The 27,358-nt window shown below is 46.5% G+C and overlaps 1 protein-coding gene across 1 annotated transcript in view; it reads right to left on the reverse strand.

Moving 5' to 3' along the window:
• Positions 1 to 2,688: 2,688 nt before the first annotated feature.
• LOC141243824 (diacylglycerol kinase iota-like) overlaps positions 2,689 to 27,358 on the reverse strand; it is a gene marked incomplete at its 3' end in the record, with an annotated part of 188,889 nt that continues 164,219 nt past the window's right edge. Inside the window, exons 9-15 of the mRNA XM_073668954.1 lie at positions 19,292 to 19,366; positions 17,473 to 17,568; positions 17,284 to 17,366; positions 14,762 to 14,822; positions 14,188 to 14,301; positions 5,367 to 5,504; positions 2,689 to 2,767 (exon numbers count right to left, since the gene is read on the reverse strand). Coding sequence (XP_073525055.1) covers positions 2,689 to 2,767; positions 5,367 to 5,504; positions 14,188 to 14,301; positions 14,762 to 14,822; positions 17,284 to 17,366; positions 17,473 to 17,568; positions 19,292 to 19,366 — 646 coding nt within the window. The remainder of the gene's footprint in view (positions 2,768 to 5,366; positions 5,505 to 14,187; positions 14,302 to 14,761; positions 14,823 to 17,283; positions 17,367 to 17,472; positions 17,569 to 19,291; positions 19,367 to 27,358) is intronic.

The raw sequence follows: 27,358 nt of genomic DNA on the forward strand, positions 1-27,358 counted from the left end.
TGTGTGTGATGTGTATGTGTGTGATGTGTATGTATGTGTGTGATGTGTATGTGTGTGATATGTATGTGTGTGATGTGTATGTGTGTGATGTGTATGTATGTGTGTGATGTGTATGTATGTGTGTGATGTGTATGTGTGTGATGTGTATGTATGTGTGTGATGTGTATGTGTGTGATATGTATGTATGTGTGTGATGTGTATGTGTGTGATGTGTATGTATGTGTGTGATGTGTATGTGTGTGATGTGTATGTATGTGTGTGATGCGTATGTGTGTGATGTGTATGTGTGTGATGTGTATGTGTGTGATATGTATGTATGTGTGTGATGTGTATGTATGTGTGTGATGTGTATGTATGTGTGTGATGTGTATGTGTGTAATGTGTATGTATGTGTGGGATGTGTATGTGTGTAATGTGTATGTATGAGTGTAATGTGTATGTGTGGGATGTGTATGTGTGTAATGTGTATGTATGAGTGTAATGTGTATGTGTGGGATGTGTATGTGTGTGATGTGTATGTGTGTAATGTGTATGTATGTGTGTGATGCGCATGTATGTGTGTGATGTGTATGTATGTGTGTGATGCGCATGTATGTGTGTGATGTGTATGTATGTGTGTGATGTGTATGTGTGTGATGTGTATGTGTGTGATGTGTATGTATGTGTGTGATATGTATGTATGTGTGTGATGCGCATGTATGAGTGTGATGCGCATGTATGTGTGTGATGTGTATGTGTGTGATGTGTATGTATGTGTGTGATGTGTATGTGTGTGATGTGTATGTATGTGTGTGATGTGTATGTGTGTGATGTGTATGTATGTGTGTGATGTGTATGTATGTGTGTGATATGTATGTATGTGTGTAATGTGTATGTATGTGTGTGATGTGTATGTATGTGTGTGATGAATACGAGTGTGTGCAATGTATTGTAAGGTGTATGTATGTGTGTAATGTGTGTGTAATGTGTGTGTAATGTGTGTACTATGTTTCACCCCTAGACTTAAGACAGATAGATAAATAGAGATATAGGTATGACATAAATGATAGATAATAGATGATAGATAGGTAGATACGAAGCCTTATGAGGGCTGTGCTGTCCTGCTATGGTGAGTCCGCTGACATGCAGAGCTGCAGCCTGCGTCACAGTGTGTAATGAGCCGAGCCGCTGCTGCATTATGCACTGGAGGAGCTTCGGTCTCACTCCATTACACATAAATGTAACCAATTTCCACAGGGCACCAACAAAGACGACAAACCAATAAATCGGAGTGAAAAATGAACAAGGCTTCACGGGCAGACTGTATAAGCCTCCGAACGAGACATTACGTTTGTGTCGGTCTGGTCACGTTGACACAATGGAGACATATTAATACAAGGATTGTTGCCCACGATCCACATTATGAGAAAGTTGAGCTGAACTCACGATTTCCAGTTAAAGACCTACCTGAAGAACATAGAGAACAAGGCCCTTCAATGTGCACGAAAAAGCTGAAAACCGCTTTTCAATATCTTACTTCTAGGCTGAGATATGATCACTTAAAGTTTCAGGCCCAAACTATGAGGCTGCACTACTGAAAGATCCTCATGGTGGCGTTTTCTGTTCTCCAAATACATTCATGTCCCTAATTATAAGCTGTAGTATTGATGCGGTTATTGAAGTATGTGGTGAACGATTTGTATCCAAACCAGGGCTCCCAGAATCATCAGATTGCCTCAGTAGTGCAGCCTCAGGCTTCAGACTTGTAACTTTAAATGATCATATCTCAGCCTACAAATAAGATATTAGGAAACGGTTTTCACATTTTTAATGTTTCCAAATGGGCCTTTTCCATTTAGTCGGCTAGGTCGCCTTTAAAAGGGATTTTTCCAACCATAACTACTCTTGACCTATGAGCAATTAGTGCTAACACTCACTTTACCACATGGGTCCTATAGTTGGACGTATGACTGTGGGTAGGATACATTCCTCAAACATTAAACTTAATGGGAGAGATCTGAGCTGCAATACCACACACAACCTGTGGACATTTGGGGCGCTGTTTTGAGAAAGAATTCGCTTTTTTTTTTTCTACGCCTGTAAAACCTTTTAAAAATGGCGCCAGGAATGGGGCTGAAATTACCACCACTGCTAGAAAAAAACAGAAAAATGTACGTTTTACTGCATAAATCAGCACAGACTGACATCTTATTAATCCGACTTTACTGGTTCTGCCTCTCGCAGGTCCGACTGTCACTCACTGTAAACTGCGCTGCGGCGTCGCAGTAATTACGAGAAAGCTGCTGCTCGCATCATTCTCTGGAGGAATCAGTCTGAGAACTTCACAGACGGCGAGACTTTGGGAAGTAAAATAGTTTGCTAAAAGTCAGTGTATTCTTAAAGGTACAGTTAGTTGGCGACTATCCCTTTAAACTAAACGGATCCCACAAAATAAAAAAAAAAATAAAAAAAAGCGGTGTGATCCCAGTGATCGAGGAAGAATCCTGGCGGCAAGTGCTCAATTTCCCTGCAGTGACGCCGCAGGACAAATGAGGTATTACATCATCTCAAAGAAAACTAGTGGGCTGCCTGTACAATGTGTGAACTATGGAGGATATTTCCAAACTGCAAGAATGGGGATCCAGAGGCCCAAAAGGTGGGACCCCCATTGAGGCTTCAATACTGGTCGTGTGACCTTGTGCATCTCACCTCTGGACTCATGAAACTCCAAGGTCACGTGAGCGTCAAACCCCAGACTGAAGTAATTATTGAATACATTTAGTGGAAGCTGAAAAAAAAACAGCAAAGGGATAATTCAGAGACGGATCAAACTCAGAGGAGAAAGCGAGAAAGCGAAGCATGTGGGCTAAATCTTATAAGAGATGAGCGAATCAATTTGAAGGAAACAGATCCTGACGGAGAGGAACCTGCTAATCGATCCGCTGATCTCTATTATCTATCTACGTTAAGGAATCCAGTAGAACAGCAAAAAATTCCTCATCCTACTACTGTGCCATCTAGTGGCCATTTATCATATTCATCCCACTGTGCCACCTAGTGGCCATTTATCATATTCATCCCACTGTGCCATCTAGTGGCCATTTATCATATTCATCCCACTGTGCCATCTAGTGGCCATTTATCATATTCATCCCACTGTGCCATCTAGTGGCCATTTATCATATTCATCCCACTGTGCCATCTAGTGGCCATTTATCATATTCATCCCACTGCGCCACCTAGTGGCCATTTATCATGTTTATCCCACTGTGCCACCTAGTGGCCATTTATCATATTCATCCCACTGTGCCACCTAGTGGCCATTTATCATATTCATCCCACTGTGCCATCTAGTGGCCATTTATCATATTCATCCCACTGTGCCACCTAGTGGCCATTTATCATATTCATCCCACTGTGCCACCTAGTGGCCATTTATCATATTCATCCCACTGTGCCACCTAGTGGCCATTTATCATTTATCCTACTGTGCCATCTAGTGGCCATTTATTATATTCATCCTAGTGATCCTGCGTTACTTCCTGTAATATACTCCAGAGCTGCACTCACTATTCTGCTGGTTTAGTCACTGTGTACATACATTACATTACTGATCCTGTACTGATCCTGAGTTACATCCTGTATTATACTCCAGAGCTGCACTCACTATTCTGCTGGTGCAGTCACTGTGTACATACATTACATTACTGATCCAAGTTACCTCCTGTATTATACTCCAGAGCTGCACTCACTATTCTGCTGGTGCAGTCACTGTGTACATACATTACATTACTGATCCTGAGTTACATCCTGTATTATAATTCAGAGCTGCACTCACCATTCTGCTGGTGCAGTCACTGTGTACATACATTACATTACTGATCCTGAGTTACATCCTGTATTATACTCCAGAGCTGCACTCACTATTCTGCTGCTGCAGTCACTGTGTACATACATTACATTACTGATCCTGAGTTACCTCCTGTATTATACTCCAGAGCTGAACTCACTATTCTGCTGGTGAAGTCACTGTGTATATACATTACATTACTGATCCTGAGTTACATCCTGTATTATACTCCAGAGCTGCACTCACTATTCTGCTGGTGCAGTCACTGTGTACATACATTACATTACTGATCCTGAGTTACCTCCTGTATTATACTCCAGAGCTGAACTCACTATTCTGCTGGTGCAGTCACTGTGTACATACATTACTGATCCTGAGTTACATCCTGTATTATACCCCAGAGCTGCACTCACTATTCTGCTGGTGCAGTCACTGTGTACATACATTACATTACTGATCCTGAGTTACATCCTGTATTATACTCCAGAGCTGCCCTCACTATTCTGCTGGTGCAGTCACTGTGTACATACATTACATTACTGATCCTGCGTTACATCCTGTATTATACTCCAGAGCTGCACTCACTATTCTGCTGGTGCAGTCACTGTGTACATACATTACATTACTGATCCTGCGTTACATCCTGTATTATACTCCAGAGCTGCACTCACTATTCTGCTGGTGGAGTCACTGTGTACATACATTACATTACTGATCCTGAGTTACATCCTGTATTATACCCCAGAGCTGCACTCACTATTCTGCTGGTGCAGTCACTGTGTACATACATTACATTACTGATCCTGAGTTACATCCTGTATTATACCCCAGAGCTGCACTCACTATTCTGCTGGTGCAGTCACTGTGTACATACATTACATTACTGATCCTGAGTTACCTCCTGTATTATACTCCAGAGCTGAACTCACTATTCTGCTGGTGCAGTCACTGTGTACATACATTACATTACTGATCCTGAGTTACATCCTGTATTATACCCCAGAGCTGCACTCACTATTCTGCTGGTGCAGTCACTGTGTACATACATTACATTACTCATCCTGTGTTATATCCTGTATTATACTCCAGAGCTGCACTCACTATTCTGCTGGTGGAGTCACTGTGTACATACATTACATTACTGATCCTGAGTTACATCCTGTATTATACCCCAGAGCTGCACTCACTATTCTGCTGGTGCAGTCACTGTGTACATACATTACATTACTGATCCTGAGTTACATCCTGTATTATACCCCAGAGCTGCACTCACTATTCTGCTGGTGCAGTCACTGTGTACATACATTACATTACTGATCCTGAGTTACATCCTGTATTATACTCCAGAGCTGAACTCACTATTCTGCTGGTGCAGTCACTGTGTACATACATTACTGATCCTGAGTTACATCCTGTATTATACTCCAGAGCTGCACTCACTATTCTGCTGGCATATAATGTGCAGTATTCCTATGAGCTTTCTGGCCGCGGATCCTCTTACAGCCCCAGGCTCCCCGCAGAGCATCTGACCTCTGACCTTATGTGTCCCATCATCCAGCTCCTCGTGCAGCAGGTCGGGGTTCCTCTCTACATGTAGGTTCCAGCGGTCCAGCTGCACGATGGTGCCATCTTCTACATGGCAGAGGATCTTGGAGACGGGTTCATCTGTGTAGCCCTGGAGAAGAGAAACAGTGGAAAATATATATATACTTTTATCTATATATATAATTGTCTTATCCCATCTGTCTGTCTGTCTGTCTGTCTGTCTGTCTGTCTGTCCAGGAAATCCCGCGTCGCTCATTGGTCCGGCAGCGGCCAATCAGCGCCGCGGGATTTCTGAAAAAAAATGGCGGCCGTTAGCGGCTCATCTGCGGGACGGAGCTCAGCGGCGATGCAGCCGGGAGATGACCGGCGCGAGGTGCTCATCTCCCGACAGCAGGCGCCGCTGACCTCCATGCGGCTAGGGTGTGAAGGGAGGACCGGGGAGCGGCGCTGCGGGTCGGGATACTTCTGCTGCGAGCGCCCGCTCATGTCCCGGGTTCTCACAGCGGAAGTAGCAGCACAGGCAGCGGCGCTCCCCGGTCCTCACCAATACGATTCTCTGATTGGTCGCGCTCTCCGCACGCGACCAATCACTGATCTTGGCCCAAAAGTTAAACACCGCTGTGCTGATTGGTCGCGGACGCTGCCCGCGACCAATCACCGATTTGGGCGCCACATTTAAATAGCGGCCGCGACCAATCACCGATCTTGCAGACACATTTAAACACTGCTGTGCTAACTGGTCGCGGACGTTAATTAAATGTGGCGCCCAAATCTTGGCTCCACATTTAAACACCGCTGTGCTGATTGGTCGCCGACGCTGCCCGCGACCAATCAGCACAGCGGTGTTTAAATGTGGAGCCAAGATCGGTGATTGGTGCGGCCGCTGTCCGCGACCAATCACCGATTTGGGCGCCACATTTAAATAGCGGCCGCGACAAATCACCGAGCTTGGCGCCAAATTTAAACAACGCTCTGCTGATTGGTCGCGGCCGGCCACCGCGACCAATCAGCAATTTTGGTGGCAAATTTAAACACCACTGATTGGTCGCGGTTACCGGTCACGAATAATCAGCATTATTGGCACCAAATTTAAACCCCGCTCTGTTGATTGCGCCCGGTCGGCCGCATACATATTCTAGAATACCCGATGCGTTAGAATCGGGCCACCATCTAGTTATTGATAAAACAGAAAAAAATCCCTGTTATACAGAGCCGCCCTGTGCTGCCACGTCCTCGTCTTTACACGCGCTCCCTCCAACAATTCATACTGATACTTTTTCTTTAATTCCACCTGCTGCAAGTTTCTCTCTAGCGCCACCTGCTGTCACTTTCTCTCTAGCGCCACCTGCTGTCACCTCCTCTCTGGCTCCACCTGCTGTCACCTCCTCTCTGGCTCCACCTGCTGTCACTTTCTCTCTCTCTAGCGCCACTTGCTGTCACTTTCTCACTCTCTAGCACCACCTGCTGTCACTTTCTCTCTCTCTAGCATCACCTGCTGTCACTTTCTCTCTAGCGCCATCTGCTGTCACTTTCTCTTTCTCTCTAGCGCCACCTGCTGTCATTTTCTCTCTAGCGCCACCTGCTGTCACATTCTCTCTATCGACATCTGCTGTCACTTTCTCTCTCTCTAGCGCCACCTGCTGTCACTTTCTCTCTAGCACCACCTGCTGTCACTTTCTCTCTAGCGTCATCTGCTGTCACTTTCTCTTTCTCTCTAGCGCCACCTGCTGTCACTTTCTCTATCTCTCTAGCGCCACCTGCTGTCATTTACTCTCTAGCACCACCTGCTGTCACTTTCTCTTTCTCTCTAGCGCCACCTGCTGTCACTTTCTTTCTAGCGCCACCTGCTGTCACTTTCTCTCTAGCGCCATCTGCTGTCACTTTCTCTTTCTCTCTAGCGCCACCTGCTGTCATTTTCTCTCTAGCGCCACCTGCTGTCACTTTCTCTCTTTCTCTCTAGCGCCACCTGCTGTCACTTTCTCTTTCTCTCTAGTGCCACCTGCTGTCACTTTCTCTCTAGCACCACCTGCTGTCACTTTCTCTCTAGCACCACCTGCTATCACTTTCTCTCTAGCGCCACCTGCTGTCACTTTCTCTCTAGCACCATTTGCTGTCACTTTCTCTCTAGCGCCACCTGCTGTCACTTTCTCTCTAGCGCCACCTGCTGTCACTTTCTCTCTAGCGCCACCTGCTGTCACTTTCTCTCTAGCGCCACCTGCTGTCACTTTCTCTCTAGCGCCACCTGCTGTCACTTTCTCTCTAGCGCCACCTGCTGTCACTTTCTCTCTAGCGCCACCTGCTGTCACTTTCTCTCTAGCGCCATCTGCTGTCACTTTCTCTTTCTCTCTAGCGCGACCTGCTGTAATTTTCTCTCTAGCGCCATCTGCTGTCACTTTCTCTTTCTCTCTAGCGCCACCTGCTGTCACCTCCTCTCTGGCTCCACCTGCTGTCACCTCCTCTCTGGCTCCACCTGCTGTCACCTCCTCTCTGGCTCCACCTGCTGTCACTTTCTCTCTCTCTAGCGCCACCTGCTGTAACTTTCTCTATAGCGCCATCTGCTGTCACTTTCTCTTTCTCTCTAGCGCCACCTGCTGTCACTTTCTCTCTAGCGCCACCTGCTGTCACTTTCTCTCTAGCGCCACCTGCTGTCACTTTCTCTCTAGCGCCACCTGCTGTCACTTTCTCTCTAGCACCATTTGCTGTCACTTTCTCTCTAGCGCCACCTGCTGTCACTTTCTCTCTAGCGCCACCTGCTGTCACTTTCTCTCTAGCGCCACCTGCTGTCACTTTCTCTCTAGCGCCACCTGCTGTCACTTTCTCTCTAGCGCCACCTGCTGTCACTTTCTCTCTAGCGCCACCTGCTGTCACTTTCTCTCTAGCGCCACCTGCTGTCACTTTCTCTCTAGCGCCACCTGCTGTCACTTTCTCTCTAGCACCACCTGCTGTCACTTTCTCTCTAGCACCACCTGCTGTCACTTTCTCTCTAGCACCATCTGCTGTCACTTTCTCTTTCTCTCTAGCGCCACCTGCTGTAATTTTCTCTCTAGCGCCACCTGCTGTCACTTTCTCTTTCTCTCTAGCGCCACCTGCTGTCATCTTCTCTCTAGCGCCACCTGCTGTCACCTCCTCTCTGGCTCCACCTGCTGTCACTTTCTCTCTAGCGCCACCTGCTGTCACTTTCTCTTTCTCTCTAGTGCCACCTGCTGTCACTTTCTCTCTAGCACCACCTGCTGTCACTTTCTCTCTAGCACCACCTGCTATCACTTTCTCTCTAGCGCCACCTGCTGTCACTTTCTCTCTAGCACCATTTGCTGTCACTTTCTCTCTAGCGCCACCTGCTGTCACTTTCTCTCTAGCGCCACCTGCTGTCACTTTCTCTCTAGCGCCACCTGCTGTCACTTTCTCTCTAGCGCCACCTGCTGTCACTTTCTCTCTAGCGCCACCTGCTGTCACTTTCTCTCTAGCGCCACCTGCTGTCACTTTCTCTCTAGCGCCACCTGCTGTCACTTTCTCTCTAGCGCCATCTGCTGTCACTTTCTCTTTCTCTCTAGCGCGACCTGCTGTAATTTTCTCTCTAGCGCCATCTGCTGTCACTTTCTCTTTCTCTCTAGCGCCACCTGCTGTCACCTCCTCTCTGGCTCCACCTGCTGTCACCTCCTCTCTGGCTCCACCTGCTGTCACCTCCTCTCTGGCTCCACCTGCTGTCACTTTCTCTCTCTCTAGCGCCACCTGCTGTAACTTTCTCTATAGCGCCATCTGCTGTCACTTTCTCTTTCTCTCTAGCGCCACCTGCTGTCACTTTCTCTCTAGCGCCACCTGCTGTCACTTTCTCTCTAGCGCCACCTGCTGTCACTTTCTCTCTAGCGCCACCTGCTGTCACTTTCTCTCTAGCACCATTTGCTGTCACTTTCTCTCTAGCGCCACCTGCTGTCACTTTCTCTCTAGCGCCACCTGCTGTCACTTTCTCTCTAGCGCCACCTGCTGTCACTTTCTCTCTAGCGCCACCTGCTGTCACTTTCTCTCTAGCGCCACCTGCTGTCACTTTCTCTCTAGCGCCACCTGCTGTCACTTTCTCTCTAGCGCCACCTGCTGTCACTTTCTCTCTAGCGCCACCTGCTGTCACTTTCTCTCTAGCACCACCTGCTGTCACTTTCTCTCTAGCACCACCTGCTGTCACTTTCTCTCTAGCACCATCTGCTGTCACTTTCTCTTTCTCTCTAGCGCCACCTGCTGTAATTTTCTCTCTAGCGCCACCTGCTGTCACTTTCTCTTTCTCTCTAGCGCCACCTGCTGTCATCTTCTCTCTAGCGCCACCTGCTGTCACCTCCTCTCTGGCTCCACCTGCTGTCACTTTCTCTCTAGCGCCACCTGCTGTCACTTTCTCTCTAGCGCCATCTGCTGTCACTTTCTCTTTCTCTCTAGCGCGACCAGCTGTAATTTTCTCTCTAGCGCCACCTGCTGTCATCTTCTCTCTAGCGCCACCTGCTGTCACCTCCTCTCTGGCTCCACCTGCTGTCACCTCCTCTCTGGCTCCACCTGCTGTCACTTTCTCTCTCTCTAGCGTCACCTGCTGTCACTTTCTCTCTAGCGCCACCTGCTGTCATCTTCTCTCTAGCGCCACCTGCTGTCACCTCCTCTCTGGCTCCACCTGCTGTCACTTTCTCTCTAGCGCCACCTGCTGTCACTTTCTCTCTAGCACCATTTGCTGTCACTTTCTCTCTAGCGCCACCTGCTGTCACTTTCTCTCTAGCGCCACCTGCTGTCACTTTCTCTCTAGCGCCACCTGCTGTCACTTTCTCTCTAGCGCCACCTGCTGTCACTTTCTCTCTAGCGCCACCTGCTGTCACTTTCTCTCTAGCGCCACCTGCTGTCACTTTCTCTCTAGCGCCACCTGCTGTCACTTTCTCTCTAGCGCCACCTGCTGTCACTTTCTCTCTAGCACCACCTGCTGTCACTTTCTCTCTAGCACCACCTGCTGTCACTTTCTCTCTAGCACCATCTGCTGTCACTTTCTCTTTCTCTCTAGCGCCACCTGCTGTAATTTTCTCTCTAGCGCCACCTGCTGTCACTTTCTCTTTCTCTCTAGCGCCACCTGCTGTCATCTTCTCTCTAGCGCCACCTGCTGTCACCTCCTCTCTGGCTCCACCTGCTGTCACTTTCTCTCTAGCGCCACCTGCTGTCACTTTCTCTCTAGCGCCATCTGCTGTCACTTTCTCTTTCTCTCTAGCGCGACCAGCTGTAATTTTCTCTCTAGCGCCACCTGCTGTCATCTTCTCTCTAGCGCCACCTGCTGTCACCTCCTCTCTGGCTCCACCTGCTGTCACCTCCTCTCTGGCTCCACCTGCTGTCACTTTCTCTCTCTCTAGCGTCACCTGCTGTCACTTTCTCTCTAGCGCCACCTGCTGTCATCTTCTCTCTAGCGCCACGTGCTGTCACTTTCTCTCTAGCGCCACGTGCTGTCACTTTCTCTCTAGCGCCACCTGCTGTCACTTTCTCTCTAGCGCCACCTGCTGTCACTTTCTCTCTAGCGCCACCTGCTGTCACTTTCTCTCTAGCGCCACCTGCTGTCACTTTCTCTCTAGCGCCACCTGCTGTCACTTTCTCTCTAGCGCCATCTGCTGTCACTTTCTCTTTCTCTCTAGCGCCACCTGCTGTCACTTTCTCTCTAGCGCCACCTGCTGTCACTTTCTCTCTAGCACCATTTGCTGTCACTTTCTCTTTCTCTCTAGCGCCACCTGCTGTCACTTTCTCTCTTTCTCTCTAGCGCCACCTGCTGTCACTTTCTCTTTCTCTCTAGCGCCACCTGCTGTCACTTTCTCTCTAGCACCACCTGCTGTCACTTTCTCTCTAGCACCACCTGCTGTCACTTTCTCTTTCTCTCTAGCGCCATCTGCTGTCACTTTCTCTTTCTCTCTAGCGCCACCTGCTGTCACTTTCTCTCTAGCGCCATCTGCTGTCACTTTCTCTTTCTCTCTAGTGCCACCTGCTGTCATTTTCTCTCTAGCGCCACCTGCTGTCACTTTCTCTCTTGCGCCACCTGCTGTCACTTTCTCTTTCTCTCTAGCGCCACCTGCTGTCACTTTCTCTCTAGCACCACCTGCTGTCACTTTCTCTCTAGCGCCACCTGCTGTCACTTTCTCTCTAGCGCCACCTGCTGTCACTTTCTCTCTAGCGCCACCTGCTGTCACTTTCTCTCTAGCGCCATCTGCTGTCACTTTCTCTTTCTCTCTAGCGCGACCTGCTGTAATTTTCTCTCTAGCGCCATCTGCTGTCATCTTCTCTCTAGCGCCACCTGCTGTCACCTCCTCTCTGGCTCCACCTGCTGTCACCTCCTCTCTGGCTCCACCTGCTGTCACTTTCTCTCTCTATAGCGCCATCTGCTGTCACTTTCTCTTTCTCTCTAGCGCCACCTGCTGTCACTTTCTCTCTAGCGCCACCTGCTGTCACTTTCTCTCTAGCGCCACCTGCTGTCACTTTCTCTCTAGCGCCACCTGCTGTCACTTTCTCTCTAGCGCCACCTGCTGTCACTTTCTCTCTAACACCATTTGCTGTCACTTTCTCTCTAGCACCACCTGCTGTCACGTTCTCTCTAGCACCACCTGCTGTCACGTTCTCTCTAGCGCCACCTGCTGTCACTTTCTCTCTAGCGCCACCTGCTGTCACTTTCTCTCTCTCTAGCGCCACCTGCTGTCACTTTCTCTCTAGCGCCATCTGCTGTCACTTTCTCTTTCTCTCTAGCGCCACCTGCTGTCACTTTCTCTCTAGCGCCACCTGCTGTCACTTTCTCTCTAGCACCATTTGCTGTCACTTTCTCTCTAGCACCACCTGCTGTCACGTTCTCTCTAGCACCACCTGCTGTCACTTTCTCTCTAGCGCCACCTGCTGTCACTTTCTCTCTAGCGCCACCTGCTGTCACTTTCTCTCTAGCGCCACCTGCTGTCACTCTCTCACTAGCGACACCTGCTGTCACTTTCTCTCTAGCGCCACCTGCTGTCACTTTCTCTCTAGCGCCACCTGCTGTCACTTTCTCTCTAGCACCATTTGCTGTCACGTTCTCTCTAGCGCCACCTGCTGTCACGTTCTCTCTAGCACCACCTGCTGTCACTTTCTCTCTAGCGCCACCTGCTGTCACTTTCTCTCTAGCGCCACCTGCTGTCACTTTCTCTCTAGCGCCACCTGCTGTCACTTTCTCTCTAGCGCCACCTGCTGTCACTTTCTCTCTAGCACCACCTGCTGTCACTTTCTCTCTAGCGCCACCTGCTGTCACTTTCTCTCTAGCACCACCTGCTGTCACTTTCTCTCTAGCGCCATCTGCTGTCACTTTCTCTTTCTCTCTAGCGCCACCTGCTGTAATTTTCTCTCTAGCGCCATCTGCTGTCACTTTCTCTTTCTCTCTAGCGCCACCTGCTGTCATCTTCTCTCTAGCGCCACCTGCTGTCACCTCCTCTCTAGCTCCACCTGCTGTCACCTCCTCTCTGGCTCCACCTGCTGTCACTTTCTCTCTCTCTAGCGCCATCTGCTGTCACTTTCTCTCTCTCTAGCGCCACCTGCTGTCACTTTCTCTCTCTCTACCACCATCTGCTGTCACTTTCTCTCTAGCGCCATCTGCTGTCACTTTCTCTCTCTCTAGCGCCACCTGCTGTCACTTTCTCTCTCTCTACCACCATCTGCTGTCACTTTCTCTCTAGCGCCATCTGCTGTCACTTTCTCTCTCTCTAGCGCCACCTGCTGTCACTTTCTCTCTCTCTAGCACCACCTGCTGTCACTTTCTCTCTCTCTGGCTCCACCTGCTGTCACGTTCTCTCAGGCTCCATCTGCTGTCACTTTCTCTCTCTCTAGCACCACCTGCTGTCACTTTCTCTCTCTCTGGCTCCACCTGCTGTCACGTTCTCTCAGGCTCCATCTGCTGTCACTTTCTCTCTCTCTAGCACCACCTGCTGTCACTTTCTCTTTCTCTAGCACCACCTGCTGTCACTTTCTCTCTCTCTGGCTCCACCTGCTGTCACTTTCTCTCTCTCTGGCTCCACCTGCTGTCACGTTCTCTCAGGCTCCATCTGCTGTCACTTTCTCTCTCTCTAGCACCACGTGCTGTCACTTTCTCTCTCTCTGGCTCCACCTGCTGTCACTTTCTCTCTCTCTAGCACCACCTGCTGTCACTTTCTCTCTTTCTAGCACCACCTGCTGTCACTTTCTCTCTCTCTGGCTCCACCCGCTGTCACTTTCTCTCTCTCTGGCTCCACCTGCTGTCACTTTCTCTCTCTCTGGCTCCACCTGCTGTCACGTTCTCTCTCTCTAGCACCACCTGCTGTCACTTTCTCTCTCTCTAGCACCACCTGCTGTCACTTTCTCTCTCTCTGGCTCCACCTGCTGTCACTTTCTCTCTCTCTAGCACCACCCGCTGTCACTTTCTCTCTCTCTGGCTCCACCTGCTGTCACTTTCTCTCTCTCTGGCTCCACCTGCTGTCACTTTCTCTCTCTCTAGCACCACCCGCTGTCACTTTCTCTCTCTCTGGCTCCACCTGCTGTCACTTTCTCTCTCTCTGGCTCCACCTGCTGTCACGTTCTCTCTGGCTCCACCTGCTGTCACCTCCTCTCTGGCTCCATCTGCTGTCACTTTCTCTCTCTCTAGCGCCACCTGCTGTCACTTTCTCTCTAGCGCCATCTGCTGTCACTTTCTCTATCTCTCTAGCGCCACCTGCTGTAATTTTCTCTCTAGCGCCACCTGCTGTCACCCCCTTTCTGGCTCCACCTGCTGTCGCTTCCTCTCTGTACAGTATGACAGCGGACCCCCGTTATCAGTGCAGATCACTTACCCCTCCCCAGTTGAGGGTGCGAGCGAGGTCATTCCCGGTCCCCAGAGGAAGAACAGCGACAGGCGGCTGCGGGTTCAGCTGCAGCTCGTCCAAGACAGAAAGGATCCAGCCTACCTGTGAGAAGAAGGAAGGTGGGATCACACCACGGATAGAGGGGCTCCGACCAATCACACCCTGCACACGCTCCAGACCAAACCTCGTCACATAGGACCCCAGAGACAACAGCGCCACCTACTGCTCACTGATCTACTGTGCGGTTATACTGCTATATGTAGAATCAGAGAGCAGCAGAGGGTCCATCCATCTCTGCAAATCATAGGGGGTCCGAGAGATCTAAGAGTCATCACCACCTAGTATTACACAAAAACATGAGCCACTCACCCCAAGTTACATCCTGTATTATACTCCAGAGCTGCACTCACTATTCTGCTGGTGGAGCAGAATAGTGAGTGCAGCTCTGGAGTATAATATAGGATGTGACCCAGTGCAAAATTTTGAGCCTTTTAATAGCTGGTGATTTTCTTCATGGAGTAAATCCGGTAATAATAAGTATCAGTATAATTCGGTCACTCACCGTCCCATCGCCACCACAGGCGAGAATTCTTAAATTTGGCACTTTTCTATATAACTCCAGCCTGGAAGACAAAACATAAATATACAAAAAGCACAATTACCCATAGTGACCAATCAGATCCCAGCTGTCTAACCTCCTTTTCCTTTTTTTTGTTTTGCAGCTGCATCTCCCTCTTCCCCCTCGTCACCATCATCTCTTCACTACACTGTGTGCAGAATTATTAGGCAAGTTGTATTTTAGAGGATTATTTTTATTATTGATCAACATCTATGTTCTCAATCAACCCAAAAGACTCATAAATATCCAAGCTAAATATTTTTGGAAGTTGGAGTGTTTTTTTTTCAGATTTGGCTATCTTAGGAGGATATCTGTTTGTGCAGGTAACTATTACTGTCCCGAATTATTAGGCAACTTAATAAAAACCAAATATAATCCCATCTCACTTGTTTATTTTCACCAGGTAAACCAATATCAGTGCACAAAATTTAGAAATAAACATTTCTGACATGCAAAAACAAAAAACAAAAAAATGAGTGATTAATATAGCCACCTTTCTTTATGGTGACCCTCAGCAGCCTCCATCCATAGATTCTGTCAGTTGCTTGATCTGTTTTAGATCAACATTGCGTGCAGCAGCCACCACAGCCTCCCAGACACTGCTCCCAGAGGTGTACTGTTTTCCCTCCCTGTAGATCTCACCACAGCCTCCCAGACACTGCTCCCAGAGGTGTACTGTTTTCCCTCCCTGTAGATCTCACCACAGCCTCCCAGACACTGCTCCCAGAGGTGTACTGTTTTCCCTCCCTGTAGATCTCACCACAGCCTCCCAGACACTGCTCCCAGAGGTGTACTGTTTTCCCTCCCTGTAGATCTCACCACAGCTTCCCAGACACTGCTCCCAGAGGTGTACTGTTTCCCTCCCTGTAGATCTCACAATTTATGATAGACCACAGGTTCTCTATGGGGTTCAGATCAGGTGAACAAGGGGCCCATGTCATTATTTTTTCTTCTTTTAGACCTTTACTGGCCAGCCACGCTGTGGAGTAGTTGGATGCATGTGATGGAGCATTGTCCTGCATGAAAATCATGTTTTTCTTGAACGATACCAACTTCTTCCTGTACCACTGCTTGAAGAAGTTGTCTTCCAGAAACTGGCAGTAGGTCTGGGAGTTGAGCTTCACTCCATCCTCAACCCAAAAAGGTCCCACAAGTTCATCTTTGATGATACCAGCCCATACCAGTACCCCACCTCCACCTTGCTGGTGTCTGAGTCGGAGTGGAGCTCTCTGCCCTTTACTGATCCAGCCTCTGGCCCATCCATCTGGCCCATCAAGAGTCACTCTCATTTCATCAGTCCATAAAACCTTTGAATAATCAGTCTTAAGATATTTCTTGGCCCATTCTTGACGTTTTATCTTATGTTTCTTGTTCATAGGTGGTGGTTTTTCAGCCTTCCTTACCTTGGCCATGTCCCTGAGTATCTTTGATACTCCAGTAACGTTGCAGCTCTGAAATATGGCAAAACTAGTGACGAATGGCATCTTGGCAGCTTCACGCTTGATTTTCCTCAATTCATGGACAGTTGTTTTGCGCCTTTTTCGGCCAACACGCTTCTTGAGACCCTGTTCGCTATTTGCCATGAAACGCTTGATTGTTCGGTGATCACGCTTCAAAAGTTTGGAAATTTCAAGACTGCTGCCTCCCTCTGCAAGACATCTCACAATTTTGGACTTTTCAGAGCCCGTCAAATCTCTCTTCTGACCCATTTTGCCAAAGGAAAGGACGTTGCCTAATAATTAAGCACACCTTATATAGGGGGTTGATGTCATTAGACAACACCCCTCCTCATTACAGAGATGCACATCACCAGATTTACTTAATTGGGAGTTGGCTCTCAAGCCTATGCAGCTTGGAGTAGGACAACATGTATAAAAAGTATCATGTGATCAAAATACTCATTTGCCTAATAATTCTGCACACAGTGTATATGGATTTTTGGTGACTGAAGAGGTTTCTGAACAAGTACTTAGATCCTGCCGGCAGGAAATATCATCTACACGTTCCTCTAATGTCAGAAGGATGACTCTTGAGAAAGAAGCTGCAGCTTCATCTCCCTCTTCCCCCTCCGATTAGTCAAACATTCTAATATTTGTTTCAGTATAAAAAAATTTCTTTCACATTTTTTATATTATTTATTAGTCAGACTGTTAATATTTAGAAAGAAATTATCATTATCTTTGTCTTAATTGCTTACAAGAAGGCTGTAATGCCTTGCTTTACCTGCGGAGGAGCTGTGGGGGAAAAGCCAAGCAATCAGCAGATTTCAACAGCCTAACCACCCATCTAGGGCTCTAAAGAGGAATCACTCCATATGAGGTCCGTAAGAGTAGAACCCTCAGTGTAACGTTTGGCTTTCCGGAAGACATTAATCCCTTCCTTACTCTAACAACAACCCAAGTGACTTTCAAGTTTTTTGGACAGGGCCTCGGCCTCTAATTTTATGTGGTGGTGGTGACACTCACGCTTCCCGTGGTCCTTCCTGAGAGAGATCAAAGACCTGCCGTGGATTTAGGAACCACATGAACATCTGCAGCACTTTAGTACCCTATTGGGAACAACGATGGGGTTAGTGATGGAGACCACACATGCCGAGTACCTCTCGCAGAGGAGAAAAGGCCACCAAAATAAAAGGTTGAGGTCATATCACTTACCTGGTTTCCACCGCTTTTTGGGTTCACAAAGACCAGCAAAGGTTTCATGAGGGGGGAAGAGATGGGTTTTATCACAAAGGCCCGGCCTTTAATGTCCTAGGAAGGAGAGAATAGGATCATGTTCCTCGGATGGATCTGGCCATCACTAGAGGGAGCTCATGAGGATATTAGTATACAGTAAGCTCCCCCTAGTGGCGACCACAGGCAGCCAGAATGCTATGTTATATGTAACTCTATGCAGGAGATCTGAAGTGCTTTATCAGGAAAACTAAGCTCCAACCTCTGTAAAGAGGGTTAAACATATTTTTTAAGAAGTTTTGGGAATTCTTTTTTTAAATTTCCTTATTATTTTCTATCTTAAAAAACAATCCTAAAATCTGGCAGATTTTGCTCTGAGCGTCACAATATTTTGACGCCCTCTTTTCTGTCATCTCACTATCATCACAGACTGGATTACAATGATTTGTATGGGAAGCAAAGGATCCAACATTAACAGTAAGTGATCTCTGCAACAATAACCACAGCACAGGTCAAACAGCAAGACCATAACATGCTCACTACACTCTCCTACAGAGCATGCCCACAACTTCCCTAGAGTATGATGACACTCTCCTACAGAGCATACCCACTGCACTCTCCTACAGAGCATGCCCACAACTTCCCTAGAGTATGATGACACTCTCCTACAGAGCATACCCACTGCACTCTCCTACAGAGCATGCCCACAACTTCCCTAGAGTATGATGACACTCTCCTACAGAGCATACCCACTACACTCTCCTACAGAGCATGCCCACAACTTCCCTAGAGTATGATGACACTCTCCTACAGAGCATGATCACAACATTCTCCTACAGAGCATGACCACAACATTCTCCTACAGAGCATGACCACAACATTCTCCTACAGAGCATGACCACAACATTCTCCTACAGAGCATACCCACTGCACTCTCCTACAGAGCATGCCTACATCTTCCTACAGTCCATGCCCATAGCAACCTCTTACACCGCATGTCCATAACAACCTCCTACAGAACATGTCCACAACAACATCCTACAGTGCATGCCCACAACTCTCTCCTACAGATCATGCCCACAATACTCTCCCACCCAGCATGCACTCAACACACTCATACAGAGCATGCCCATAACACTCTCCTACAAAGCATGACCACAACACTCTCCTACAGCACATGCCCATAACACTCTCCTACAGCACATGCCCATAACACTCTCCTACAGCATATGCCCATAACACTCTCCTACAGCACATGCCCATAACACTCTCCTACAGCACATGCCCATAACACTCTCCTACAGCACATGCCCATAACACTCTCCTACAAAGCATGACCACAACACTCTCCTATAATGCATGCCCACAACACTCTCCTACAGCGCATGCCCATAACACTTTCCTACAGAGCAGGCCCACACACCCTGTCACCGAGCATGCCCACAACACTGTCCTACAAAGTATGCCCACAACACTCTCCTACAGCGCACGCCAATAACACTCTCCTACAGCACATGCCCACAACACTGTCCTACAAAGTATGCCCACAACACTCTCCTACAGCGCACGCCAATAACACTCTCCTACAGCGCACGCCAATAACACTTTCCTACAGTGCAGGCCCCCAACATTTTCCTACAGAGCATGCCCACAGCACTGTCCTACTGCATACCACACAGAGGCATCACAGACCCAGGGTTAAGGGTAGACATGCTGCTCAGAGATAAAGAGTGGGCATATATAATGTGCAGGTGGAGTAGATTTTATTGCCCCCCCCCCACCCTCTCGCCAGGATTCTTACCTCGAAGCCTTTCTTGCTGGCTTTCCTCTTGAAGGACGTTCTCTTTTTCCTTCTACTGGAGTTTTTTGCATTAACCTGAGAAGAAAAAAGTAAGATCTTGTATTGGGGGAATATTCCTGCGGCGTCCCGTCCGGTAGGTCAGGCAACCCAGTGGGAGCGAAGGGGGGGGAATCAGCTATTTAGGGCAGCGCCGCTTTAGATCCTTGCATGGCAGGAGCGATGACATCAACGCGGGAATATGGGAATTTGGAAAGGATTGAAGAAGAGGAAAAATATAAAAGTTTATATAAAAAAAGTATCTGGCAACATCGAACACGGATCGTCCACTTCACAATGCACTGCAGTACTCTGGTAGTACAGTGTATTGTGTCAGTGACCAAGTGATCGCAGGTTCGAGTCCCCTAAGGGGACTAACGAAAAATGTAAAAAAAATAAATACATATTAAATAATTTTTAAAAATCATGAAAGTTTAAATTCCCTCTTTTTCCTAAAAGTGAATAGCAAAATGTAACAAATAAGGGAAAAAAAGCAACATATTTGCTATTGCTGTGGACGCAAACTTGCAGAAACTAATAAAATATACAATAACTTATCCCATAAAGTAAAAAAAAATAAAACTTTAAACTACAAAATTTCAATTTTGTTGGCACAATCCTCAAAAAATGCAATCAAAATATTGTATGTGCCCTAAAATGGTATCAATTAAAAAGTCAGTCAATCTATGCAGAAATGAAATAAGATACGGGTCTCAGAAAAATGGCGAAACAACCCCCCCCAAAAAAGTTTTTTTTTGTAAGTTATTAATATTGTATTACTAAAATATTAATAATAATAATTAGTGTATATATATAAATATTTATTTTGGTTTTTCATTTATTTTACTAAAATAATAATAAAAGAAGAATATATTTTTACGTTTTTAAGTTTGTTTTCCTATAATAATAACATATATGTTTTTTAGTTTTTAATTGTTTTACTAAAATAATAAAATATTAATAATAAATATATATTTTTCCGTTTTTAATTTTGTCTTACTAAAATATTCTTATTAATAATAATAATAATTGTGTATGTATATATATCTATATATATAAATATTTTGTTTAGTTTTTAGTTTTATATTACTAAAATAATAATAATAATGATAATAAAATTAATATACTTTACATTTTTAAAGTCTGTTTTCCTAAAATAATAAAAAAATAAATAATAATAAGATATTTTTTAGTCTTTAATTGTTTTCCTAAAATAATAATAAAATATTACTAATATTTTATATATATATATATATATATATATATTTTTTTTTATTTTGTTTTACTACAATAAATTGATAATAAAAATAAACTATATAATTTTGGTACATTTTTCAACATTTTACTGGTTTTCAGCACATTATTTGGTAAAATGAATGGTGTCATTCATTTTACCAAATATGATGTCATTGGAATCACTGAAACTTGGTGGGACGATACACATGATTGGAATAAAAGGCTAAAAGGATACAACTTATTTGCAAGAAACAGACTTGATAAACGAGGAGGAGGTGTCGCATTGTATGTTAGAAAAGCGAATATCTGCACAGACATTGAAGCTTCAGAGACTGGGAGTTCTGTGGAAACTGTTTGGGTAAGAATACAAGGAGAGAACAACGGAAAGGACACCATTGTAGGCATTTACTACAGGCCACCTGGGCATGCTGAACATATGGATGAACTCTTTATGTATCAAATGACCAAGTTCTCCAAAAAATATGACGTAGTGGTCATGGGAGATTTCAACTATCCAGACATTTGTTGGGAATCTCTCTCAAGTAAAACTAACAGGTCAAGCAAATTCTTATCCTCTCTTGCTGACAACTTTATCTTCCAAAAGGTAGGGGAGAAAACAAGGGGATCTGCTACTTTGGATCTAATCCTTATAAACAGGGAGGAAATGGTTGAGGAGGTAAAGGTGGCTGGGACCCTAGGAGGCAGCGATCATGCTATTATAGAATTTTGGATAACTAGAGGAGGAAGACATGTGAAGACTCAGACTTCAAGGTTAGATTTTAGAAAGGCAGATTTTAAGAGACTCAGAAAGAGAATAGGAGGGATCCAATGGCTGGATGTCCTTAAGGACAAAAATGTCCAGGAAGGATGGGAAATTTTTAAAAATGAGATTCTCAAAGCACAATCGTTAACAATCCCGAAAAGTAGGAAGAATGGGAAGCATTTAAGGAAACCAGGATGGATGAACACAGAACTTAAACACATGCTAAAAAGAAAGAAAGAAATGTTTATTAAATGGAAAGAGGGAGGCATATCTAAAGAAGATTATAATGCAGTCTGCAGATCCTGCAGGGCACGTATCAGGTTAGCTAAAGCTGACAATGAATTAAGGCTTGCAAGAGATGTCAAAAGCAATAAAAAAGGATTTTGGGGGTATGTCAAAAGTAAAAGAAAAGTCAAAGATGCTATAGGATTTTTACAGGATGAAAATGGAGAAATGGTAAGAGAGGATGTTGAGAAGGCCGAACTTTTTAATTCCTATTTTGCATCTGTTTTTTCTCAGAAAGAAAATGTAATATCAACTGATCTTCACTGTCTTTTTAAAGGAATAGAGGAATCCAAGTTATCTGTAAACAGAAAGATTGTGAGGGAATATTTAGCTAACATAAATGAGTTCAAGTCTCCAGGTCCAGATGAATTACACCCCAGAGTACTGAAGGAGATCGTAGAAGAAATTTTAGAACCACTCTCCATAATCTTTGAAAATTCTTGGAGAACAGGAGAAGTCCCAGAAGACTGGAGAAGAGCAAATGTTGTTCCTATCTTCAAAAAGGGGAAGAAGGTGGACCCAGGGAACTATAGGCCGGTGAGTCTGACTTCTATACCAGGAAAGATCTTTGAACAAATTATTAAACAACATGTATGTAAGTACATGGATAAGAATGAAGTGATTAACCAGAGTCAGCATGGGTTTGTAACTAACAAGTCATGTCAGACTAACTTAATTTCCTTCTATGACAGAATCACTGACTGGGTGGATCAGGGAAATGCTGTAGATATAGTATATCTTGACTTCAGCAAAGCATTTGACAAAGTATCTCACACCATCCTTATTGAAAAAATGACCAAGTATGCAATGGACCAGGCAACTGTTAGGTGGATTCATAACTGGCTTAGTGATCGGACTCAAAGGGTGGTTGTAAATGGCTTCACATCCAGCTGGATGAATGTCTCAAGTGGGGTACCACAGGGCTCCGTCCTGGGACCTGTATTGTTCAACATCTTTATCAATGATTTAGATGAAGGAATTGAGGGTAAACTGATTAAATTTGCTGATGACACAAAGCTAGGAGGGATAGCTAATACTAGAGAAGAGAGAGAGAGGATTCAAAAAGACCTAAATAAACTGGAGCAGTGGGCAGCAACCAACAGAATGGTTTTTAACAGGGAAAAATGCAAAGTACTACATCTGGGCAATAAAAATGAAAAAAGCATATACAGAATGGGAGGAATAGAGCTAAGCAACAGTACATGTGAAAAAGATTTAGGTATACTAATAGATCATAGACTGAACATGAGTCAACAGTGTGATGCAGCAGCAAAAAAGGCAAATACAATTCTGGGATGTATTAACAGAAGCATACAGTCTAGATCACGTGAAGTCATTATCGGTCTTTACTCCTCTTTGGTCAGACCTCATCTGGAATACTGTGTACAGTTTTGGGCACCACATTTTAAAAAAGACATAGACAAACTGGAGCAAGTTCAGAGAAGAGCGACCAGAATGGTGACTGGTCTGCAAACCATGTCCTATGAGGAACGGTTGCAGGATTTGGGAATGTTTAGCTTGCAAAAAAGAAGACTGAGAGGAGACTTAATAGCTGTCTACAAATATGTCAAGGGCTGTCACATTGTAGAAGGATCATCTTTATTCTCATTTGCACAAGGAAAGACTAGAAGCAATGGGATGAAACTAAATGGGAGGAGACACAGATTAGATATTAGAAAAAACTTTTTGACAGTTAGGGTGATTAATGAGTGGAACAGGCTGCCACGAGAGGTGGTGAGTTCCCCTTCAATGGACGTCTTCAAACAGAGGCTGGACAGACATCTGTCTGAGATGATCTAGTGAATCCTGCTTTGAGGAGGGGGTTGGACCAGATGACCCAGGAGGTCCCTTCCAACTCTACCATTCTATGATTCTATGATTCTATGATATAAAACTGCAAATTGTCCTGCAAAAATATAGCTGTGGCTCTTGGAGGAAGGAGAGGAAAAAATAAATAAAAACTGAAGAAATGGGTTAAAAAAAATTTAATCAGAATATTGCCATACTGCTGTAATATACTTTTACCACCAGATGGCGAACATGTTGCATTCTGCTCAAAGCTTCACTGTATACTGAAAAGTTCTGCAACTTTCTAATATGCTTTGTGCTTTAATTCCATGCCGATTCCAAGATCTCTGCTAAATGTCAGTGAATGGAAACATTACTGTTTACATCCAGACCTAACACTTCTCACAGCTGAGGGTTTGTTGCACTTGTATCTCGTCTCTGTTTGGAGGGATCATGTCAAGTTATATGATGCCTTTTCATACTACAGCCGCCTTAAAATGGGAACTGGTCACTGGGACCGACCCCATTTATCATGGGAAAACTTCTAAATACCCTAAAAGAACAAAAATGGTTAACCAAGGAAATTAAATTAATGCAAATAACAGCTGACCTAACTGCTGTTGCCACTAGAGGGAGCTCTATATAACCATACGGGTTTATACAGGCTTCAATACAATCTGTAAACATTCCTATGTAGTGAGCTCCCCCTAGGGGTGACAGCATGCAGACAGAATTGATATGATACAGCGGAGGGAGTTGAACTAGGTGACATTAATAGCAGTGAAAAGGCCAACACATGCATGCAGTCCACACAGGAGCAGGACATCCGGTGACAGACATGCAGGATCGGTGACCTCAGACCGGACACATCCACTCAGTACAACGCTCTGATGCCATTACCGTCACTACTGCAGGTAACAAATGGGGTAATGAAGTGACCCTGCAAATCACAGAGAATGCCCACTACACCATCCTAAAGAGATCAGCTCCTCCTCACTCTCCCTGTACCTGTACAAGTCACAGAGCATTCCCACTACACCATCCTAAAGAGATCAGCTCCTCCTCACTCTCCCTGTAACTGTGCAAGTCACAGAGCATGCCCACTACACCATCCTAAAGAGATCAACTCCACCTCACTCTCCATGTAACTGTGCAAGTCACAGAGCATGCCCACTACACCATCCTAAAGAGATCAGCTCTTCCTCACTCTCCCTGTAACTGTGCGAGTCACAGAGCATGCCCACTACACCATCCTAAAGAGATCAGCTCCACCTCACTCTCCATGTAACTGTGCAAGTCACAGAGCATGCCCACTACACCATCCTAAAGAGATCAGCTCCTCCTCACTCTCCCTGTACCTGTGCGAGTCACAGAGCATGCCCACTACACCATCCAAAAGAGATCAGCTCCTCCTCACTCTCCCTGTACCTGTGCAAGTCACAGAGCATGCCCACTACACCATCCTAAAGAGATCCTCTCCTCCTCACACTCCCTGTACCTGTGCGAGTCACAGAGCATGCTCACTACACCATCCTAAAGAGATCAGCTCCTCCTCACTCTCCCTGTACCTGTGCGAGTCACAGAGCATGCCCACTACACCATCCTAAAGAGATCAGCTCCTCCTCACTCTCCCTGTAATTGTGCAAGTCACAGAGCATGCCCACTACACCATCCTAAAGAGATCCTCTCCTCCTCACACTCCCTGTACCTGTGCGAGTCACAGAGCATGCTCACTACACCATCCAAAAGAGATCAGCTCCTCCTCACTCTCCCTGTACCTGTGCAAGTCACAGAGCATGCCCACTACACCATCCTAAAGAGATCCTCTCCTCCTCACACTCCCTGTACCTGTGCAAGTCACAGAGCATGCCCACTACACCATCCTAAAGAGATCAGCTCCTCCTCACTCTCCCTGTACCTGTGCAAGTCACAGAGCATGCCCACTACACCATCCTAAAGAGATCCTCTCCTCCTCACACTCCCTGTACCTGTGCGAGTCACAGAGCATGCCCACTACACCATCCTAAAGAGATCCTCTCCTCCTCACACTCCCTGTACCTGTGCAAGTCACAGAGCATGCTCACTACACCATCCTAAAGAGATCAGCTCCTCCTCACACTCCCTGTACCTGTGCGAGTCACAGAGCATGCCCACTACACCATCCTAAAGAGATCAGCTCCTCCTCACTCTCCCTGTACCTGTGCAAGTCACAGAGCATGCCCACTACACCATCCTAAAGAGATCAGCTCCTCCTCACTCTCCCTGTACCTGTACAAGTCACAGAGCATGCTCACTACACCATCCAAAAGAGATCAGCTCCTCCTCACTCTCCCTGTACCTGTGCAAGTCACAGAGCATGCCCACTACACCATCCTAAAGAGATCAGCTCCTCCTCACTCTCCCTGTACCTGTACAAGTCACAGAGCATGCCCACTACACCATCCTAAAGAGATCAGCTCCTCCTCACTCTCCCTGTACCTGTACAAGTCACAGAGCATGCCCACTACACCATCCTAAAGAGATCAGCTCCTCCTCACTCTCCCAGTACCTGTGCAAGTCACAGAGCATGCCCACTACACCATCCTAAAGAGATCAGCTCCTCCTCACTCTCCCTGTACCTGTGCAAGTCACAGAGCATGCCCACTACACCATCCTAAAGAGATCAGCTCCTCCTCACTCTCCCTGTACCTGTACAAGTCACAGAGCATGCCCACTACACCATCCTAAAGAGATCAGCTCCTCCTCACTCTCCCTGTACCTGTACAAGTCACAGAGCACGCCCACTACACCATCCTAAAGAGATCCGCTCCTCCTCACTCTCCCAGTACCTGTGCAAGTCACAGAGCATGCCCACTACACCATCCTAGAGATCAGCTCCTCCTCATTCTCCCTGTAACTGTGCGAGTCACAGAGCATGCCCACTACACCATCCTAAAGAGATCAGCTCCTCCTCACTCTCCCTGTAACTGTGCGAGTCACAGAGTATGCCCACTACACCATCCAAAAGAGATCAGCTCCTCCTCACTCTCCCTGTACCTGTGCGAGTCACAGAGCATGCCCACTACACCATCCTAAAGAGATCAGCTCCTCCTCACTCTCCCTGTACCTGTGCGAGTCACAGAGCATGCCCACTACACCATCCTAAAGAGATCAGCTCCACCTCACTCTCCCTGTACCTGTGCAAGTCACAGAGCATGCCCACTACACCATCCTAAGGAGATCAGCTCCTCCTCACTCTCCCTGTACCTGTGCAAGTCACAGAGCATGCCCACTACACCATCCTAAAGAGATCAGCTCCTCCTCACTCTCCCTGTACCTGTGCGAGTCACAGAGCATGCCCACTACACCATCCTAAAGAGATCAGCTCCTCCTCACTCTCCCTGTACCTGTACAAGTCACAGAGCATGCCCACTACACCATCCTAAAGAGATCAGCTCCTCCTCACTCTCCCTGTACCTGTACAAGTCACAGAGCATGCCCACTACACCATCCTAAAGAGATCCGCTCCTCCTCACTCTCCCAGTACCTGTGCAAGTCACAGAGCATGCCCACTACACCATCCTAGAGATCAGCTCCTCCTCACTCTCCCTGTAACTGTGCGAGTCACAGAGCATGCCCACTACACCATCCTAAAGAGATCAGCTCCTCCTCACTCTCCCTGTAACTGTGCGAGTCACAGAGCATGCCCACTACACCATCCAAAAGAGATCAGCTCCTCCTCACTCTCCCTGTACCTGTGCGAGTCACAGAGCATGCCCACTACACCATCCTAAAGAGATCAGCTCCACCTCACTCTCCCTGTACAAGTCAGAGAGCATGCCCACTACACCATCCTAAAGAGATCAGCTCCTCCTCACTCTCCCTGTACCTGTACAAGTCACAGAGCATGCCCACTACACCATCCTAAAGAGATCAGCTCCTCCTCACTCTCCCTGTACCTGTGCGAGTCACAGAGCATG

This window comes from Phyllobates terribilis, unplaced genomic scaffold (genome assembly GCF_046119375.1).
Source record: "Phyllobates terribilis strain yellow unplaced genomic scaffold, ASM4611937v1 Scaffold_1272__1_contigs__length_337655, whole genome shotgun sequence".
Taxonomy (NCBI): domain Eukaryota; kingdom Metazoa; phylum Chordata; class Amphibia; order Anura; family Dendrobatidae; genus Phyllobates; species Phyllobates terribilis.